The sequence below is a fragment of the Ranitomeya variabilis genome, chromosome 3 (assembly GCF_051348905.1).
Source record: "Ranitomeya variabilis isolate aRanVar5 chromosome 3, aRanVar5.hap1, whole genome shotgun sequence".
Lineage (NCBI taxonomy): Eukaryota > Metazoa > Chordata > Amphibia > Anura > Dendrobatidae > Ranitomeya > Ranitomeya variabilis.
The window spans coordinates 151,881,667-151,888,672 of record NC_135234.1 but is presented as its reverse complement, the minus strand read 5'-3'; the positions used below and the strand labels follow the sequence as shown (position 1 = coordinate 151,888,672).

The 7,006-nt window shown below is 41.9% G+C and overlaps 1 protein-coding gene across 1 annotated transcript in view; it reads left to right on the top strand.

The window, feature by feature from the left end:
- Nucleotides 1-748: 748 nt before the first annotated feature.
- ANOS1 (anosmin 1) overlaps nt 749-7,006 on the top strand; it is a 307,265-nt gene continuing 301,007 nt past the window's right edge. The window contains exon 1 of the mRNA XM_077294730.1: nt 749-1,120. Coding sequence (XP_077150845.1) covers nt 920-1,120 — 201 coding nt within the window. The 5' untranslated portion in view covers nt 749-919. The remainder of the gene's footprint in view (nt 1,121-7,006) is intronic.

The following is a 7,006-nucleotide window of genomic DNA, read 5'->3' as shown; positions in this document are numbered from 1 at the left end:
ATTTTTATGGGTCTACGTGTGTCAGTGTCTCCGGTACGTGAGGAAACTGTCACCTCACGTACCGGAGCCACTGACGTGTGAAACCGGCCTTTGATTGCGTTCAGACATAGCGGAGCTTGTCTACTATGGTGTTTGATGAATTTTTCACGGCATCACAGTCCTGATTTCCTGCACAGTTAAATGATAGTTTATTCTTTGCTATAACTGCATAGAGATTTTTATTACATTTCCGCTATAAGTTCACGTTCACACAATCAGTGTTTGGTCAGTATTTTACCTCAGTATTTGTAAGCCAAAACTAGGAACAGGTGATAAATAAATAGTGACGTGTTTCTATTATACTTTTCCTCTGATTTTTCCACTCCTGATTTTGGCTTACAAATACTGAGGTAAAATACTGACCAAATACTGAATGTGTGAATGTGGCCCTAATCTTGGAAACATTTCTCCTCTCATGTGGCATCTAGGGACTTTCTCCCTACAGCAGTGCCATTAGCTATTTCGCTCATGCACAGTCCTTTTTGGTCTGGAGTATTCTTCCGTGACTATTCTTCCTGCCTTTCCTTTCATGTAGAACAGAATAACCTCAGCATCTTTTCACTTTTTGTCGTACGTCTCATTCAATCCTCCTCTCCTCCTTTTCAGGAGCCGAGCTGCTGTCACTCATCTCCCCACCCCAGCCAATAAGCCTGGGTGCTGTCAGCCCAGTACCACCCTGAGGAGGTGCAGCTGTTGGGAGAGGAGTGGTGAGAAGCAACAGCAGGAGGAGGAGTGGAGAGGCTCAAACCAAATAGAGTTGGATGATTGAACTTTCTTTTTTAGTTTGTGCAGCTCCCCTGCCTCTATCCCCTTCCCACTGAGTGTGGTCAGCACTGGGAAGCTCCACTAGCCTCTTCCCTTGATTGATCTCTTGTACAAGATGAAGGATCTCGGCTGTTCCATCACCCTGTTCCTCGGGATTATCTTGCTGTGGGGCAGCTTTCCTGACACTAAGTCGGCATCTACTTCTCGCAAGCAGGATGAGTCCTTCTCCACAATGAGTGTGTACAGAGCAAGATGCACATCCAGGTGCCTGAGCCTGCACATCACTCGCATCTCTGCCTTCTTCAAACACTTCCAGGTACAGTGTGAGCCTGGCTGACTCCACATTGTGTGCGCTGCTTTGTGTGCTGTGCAGATGCAGCAGCATGTAGTGCCACAGACATACTCATCTCCTAATGGTGGAGTGTCAAAATCAACCTGTAATGAGCTTTCTGCAATCACAGATGCAGCAGTGCTGAAATTGTCATGTACCTGGGACTGCATCTCACAAGCATCATGATAGCTGTTGTGGGTGTAACTGCAGTCCTACGTAAAGCTCCCTTTATGGCATTGTCACAGTACGTTAAGTTGTGTCAAAGGACAAACTTTGCTCTGCTACATCTGCATACTACATGTGTTAGTCTCTGGTGGTGAGAGAATATCTTGCATGCCATTTCATGCCAGAAATGTGGCTATTTATGAGAGTTGTATCATACTAATGTGTGTGTGTATATATATATATATATATATATATATATATATATATATATATATATATATATATATATATATGTGTATATATATATATATATATACACACACACACACACACACATATATATATGTACTGTACGTACATACATTAGTACAATTGAAACTGTGTATTAGCACTATATATATATATATATATATGAGCATTGAAAAGGTGATGCAATTAGCTCCATCTGACAAACTCTGCACTGCTACATCTGAGTGACAACCTTGCTGTCTGACATACTCAGCTCTGCCGTAGCTAACACATTAAGACCTTCTTCATGTAACGTCATTACATCTAACTTGTCTAAAATATGCTATTACTGTACTCAGTGATGCTTACAGGACACTGGCCTTGATTATCCTGCTATAAATGTATCAAAACTTGATAATGATTGAAAAATATAGAAATGGTGCCAATATTTGCCATAATATAGTGAACACAAGTGCAGGTGATTTACAGTGACAAGAAGTTATTGACATCCACTAATCATTCTTGGGTGACCAAGATCTGATAATCCGTGATGCTTTTAAGTTTATCTAAATGTGAGGTATAGATGTAGCAGTGCTGACTTTGTCACTGACACACATAACATCATTTCACATTTGTTACATAGAGCTAAGTCACAATCTTATCTTAATGGGTTATTGCAATGCACAGATAAGTCTTTGCTTCCAAACAATGGAGTGACAAGTTCAGCTCTGCTACATCTATGGCTTTTTCTGTCTTCCTTGATGTCACAACAAGCTGAATTGTACTTGTGCCATTAGGTGGTTGGGTTACATCAGTTTTCTAACACTACATTCAAATGTGTCTGCAAAATTAGCGTTTCTAACACCAACTTTGGGCACAGTCGGCTGTTTTCAAGTTAAAATGGATTAAAAGAGAAAGTGAGATAAAACAATTATGAAAATTCTGTGAATTTACCTGATTAAAAAAAAAATTTAAAAAAACCCTCGCTGGCCATAGACTTTACTGGAGTTTCTGAAAGTTTGTTTATTTGGTGCTGAGCATGTCTTCCGTCTGCTTCAGTCTGGCCATTATTATGTGGAAGTGAGCGGCACCTGTTGGGTATTACGGTGACAAACGCCACCTCGGAGGGTCCGCCGTCACAGCATGCTGAAGTAATAAATGCTGAGAGGGATGACTTCAGACATGATATGTTTGCCCCATGCTTCGCTTTCAGCCTCGGGCTCCTCACAGATAAGCCAGCATTGACTTACATCTAAAAAGCAGCATTTTAGTTGAAAAAAATCTCTGCTCACCTATTAACCTATGAAATCCACATAATTATTAGTCGACCTTTAGAGGGCAATGGCTGCGAAGCCGAGACCAGCGGTGTACATGTGTGATACATTTATTCCGACAAGCTTGGGATATATCTTGGCCCGCTGTGGGGTAAAGTGTCTCGAACCACACACCATAAACATTGTCTTTTAATAAGTGCGACGGAGAACGCAGATTTTTCTGTCAGACGAGATGACATGCAAAAAAAATTCTATACGCTGAGGTATTTCTCTGAAATACTAGACAAGACGCAGGGCATTTCACTTAGTCTGAGCGCTCCCAATTATCCCCATGTGTTTCTTGGCCAAGGAGACGACTTTCTATTTACCTCACTTCTTCATGTTTGTCATTTGTGTAGGAGTTTTTGTGCTTTAAGAATAGTTGCAAATCTGTAGCTGCTGAGGCTTGTCGAAAGAAATGTGTGAATCACTTGTTTTTCTTGTGCTATATGGTCGGGTCACACTGAGGAGGTTGTCAACAGCAGCTCCAATTAGGAGGCTGAAATAATGAGTATAAAATCATGCATATTATTCCTTTCACTAATAATATGACTATAGTATGTTATGCTTAGGTTTAGTGATGGGGTCATTTTCTGAAATTTCCCATTTTCACGCCCTGACCTTTAGGGCTCATTCAGACTCCCGTTTTTCCCATACGAGTGCTATCCATTCTTGTCACGTATTGCACTACTACGTATAATAGTCTATGTGGCCATTCACATCTCTGGGATTTTTCATGAACCAAGTGGTCCGCAGAATATCGCGGAGACATGTCTGATTTTGAACTGAGGGTCGGATCAAAATCTGCAATGAAAGTCAATAGTTCAGTGAAAAAAAGGACAACATTTGGATACGAATGCGGTCCAATTTTCACGGACTGTCAGAATGGAGAAGATGATTTTTTTTTTCCTATTTCTCCATGGATGACACTCGGACCACAGTCTGAGAAATAGTCTAATCTGAATAATTGGTCTGTTTTTCTCTTGCGTGGAAAAATTGGACACTTGAATGAGCCCTTATGCTAAACAGAGGAGTGCAGAAAGTTGTTATTGAATATATGATGGGCACAATCTTCACACAGAATAGCTGGAAGTCACTGGTGACAACATCATGATAGGTAAATTAGATTTTCTGAATTATAAATTGTATTTATTTTTTTCTTTAATTATTCTGACCATAAGCTGTTAATGGGGTTACCCATAAATAGTATTTATAACCTATCCTTCAGATGGGTGCTGAATGTGTGATGCTGTGGGTTCAACTGCTGAGACACCTGCTGATCACAAGATCAGGGAGCCCATGAACATAGAGCATGTGTGACCTCTTCTCCATTAAAGGGATTGTATGGTCGCATTATATTATTGACCACCCATAACCAGCACGCTCACTGCACTGATCAGTTATTTGCTCTGGTGGCTACTGGATGTGGGCACCATTCACTGTGTAGTAGCCACTGCTGAGTACTGCAGTGCAGGCTGCTCCTTTGCTGCTTCATTAAAAGTGTTTACATCCATCATTGCTATAGGAAATAAGGTTTGATCTTGATCCTGAGGGTGCCGGGTATCAGACCCACTTCGATCTGATATTGGTGACCTATTCCATGGATAGGTCATCAATATGTTGTGACCAGATAATGCCTTCAAAAGTCTATAGTTATTAGACACTTAATGAACAGTTGGTGATCACTAAGGTTTCATTCACATGTGGGGACTTTGGGACCCCCATTTTGGTGTTTTGTCTGGGTTCCAGAAGTTGCACCCCTGCCATCATACATTTATCACCTGTGGAAAGGTGATATATGTTATTTATGGCACAACCGCATTAAGGCCGGACTCACACATATATGAGTCGCGGTTCAAGTATGAATCATGATACACAGACTGTCCACAAGTCTTCTGGTTCGAGCCCAACAGTGTCTTATTTGCCCATGAGGCTGTTGAGTCCATGTCAGGAGGAGTGTGATTGGACCATGCATCATTGACCACGACACAGTATGTGTGATTATAGCAAAAGTGTGAGAAACTTAGAAAAAAGCTCCAAGTATCTCAACTTTCTAAATCCTAAGTGAAATATTTGGAATAATTTTTAGGCTTTATTTTTGTGAAGAGAATATCATCTTCGGTGGTATCACTGGTGGTCAAATTGCATAGAAGGTGAAAACTTCTGTTAAAACCCAAATATTCATGAATTAGACCAATAACATTGCCAGCTTATGATTAAAATGGAAACTTGTCCTATCCGATGAGGTAATCTTAGAATTAAGAATAGATTTTGCAGCCAGGTACTGACTAGACTGACTTTACTCCATAATATTATGGCTTCATTTAAAAACAGTCCAATATTGCAGTGAGTATTGTGTGAACAGAAGAGGGCGCTGTGACTGAAGAACACAGACTGGAGGTCAAGTGCTAATAGTGATCTAGATACTTTGGGATGGTTTTACTACAGCAACCAGATGCACAAAGTCGGAGAATAGGAATGTATGAAATATTCACCTAAGGAACCACAACAAAAACATCCATGTAAATATGTTTTCTTGTGGTAATACACGTCACTTTTGATATAACCACAATCATTAACATTTCCAGGATTTTTCCTAAAATCTGGAATGACCAAAACATGTGATTTCGGTTGCTTCTTTCATTGTGTGATACTAGTATAATTTTCCACTACCCCACCATTTGAGATCAGGACCAGAGATTATTACATTCTCAACTCCCTAATGACCAGGCCTGAACAGACCTCAATGACCAGCCATGTATTTTTATTTTTCCATTTTTGTACAATGAAGCAAAGTAAAAAGCCATCTCTGCAGAATACGGTCTTGCGCCCTCTACAGTAAAAAGGCAGTGGTTATTCTCTAAACGGTAAATATTTTCTTTTTGCCTGTTTGTACTTTTTGGGCTGTGTTCACGTGTAACGTTCACGTGGTTTTTTTTTCTCCTTTTTTATGGACATACTAGATGGTGGCCCGATTCTAAGGCTAGGTTCACATTGCATTAGGGCAATCCGTTTAGCGCTAGCGCTAGCGGATTGCGCTAACGCAATGTTTATTTAGGGACCGCGTTCAGGGGTTGCGTTAACGTCCCCGCTCTCGCAGATCCCCGATCTGCGAGAGCGGGGAACGGACCTCGGGCGCGCCGCGGACGCTGCAAGCAGCGTCCGAGGCGCGTCACAGAAGAACGGCACACCACTAGCGCGAGCCGAAAAAGGCACGCGCTAGTGATGCGCTGCAGGCGAAATTTACATTGCTGTCAATGGGTGCGCTAACGGACCCGTTGCACGGCGTTAATTGCGACATTTTCGCCGTGCAACGCTGTCCGTTAGCGATCACCCACTAACGCAATGTGAACCTAGCCTAACGCATCGGGTATTCTAGAATATGTATGTACGTATATAGCAGCCACATAGTATATAGCACAGGCCACGTAGTATACAGGAGCCACGTAGTATACAGCAGCCATGCAGTATATAACACAGCCACGTAGTATATAACACAGCCCACATAATGTATAGCACAGGCCACGCAGTATATAACACAGGCCACAGAGTATATAACACAGCCACGTAGTATATAACATAGCCCATGTAATATATAGCACAGCCCACACAGTATATAACACAGGCCACGCAGTATATAACAGTGTCCACGCAGTATATAACAGCGGCCACGCAGTATATAACACAGCCCACGCAGTATATAACACAGCCCATGCAGTATATAACACAGCCAACGCAGTATATAACACTGCCCACGTAGTATATAACTGCCCACGTAGTATATAGCAGCCACGCAGTATATAACACAGCCCACATAATGTATAGCACAGCCCATGCAGTATATAACACAGCCCACGCAGTTTATAACACAACCCATGTAATATATAGCAGCCACGCAGTATATAACACAGCCCACGTAGTATATAGCAGTGTGGGCACCATATCCCTGTTAAAAAAATAATTAAAATAAAAAATAGTTATATACCCACCCTACGTCGTCCAGCAAAGCTGTCCCGATGTGCGCGCTGCTGCTGCCAGCTTCTGTTCCCAGAGATGCATTGCAAAATTACCCAGATGACAGCGGTCTCGCGAGACCGCTAAGTCTTCTGGGTAATTTCGCAATGCATCTCTGGGAACGGAAGCTGGCGGCAGCCACGCGCGCATT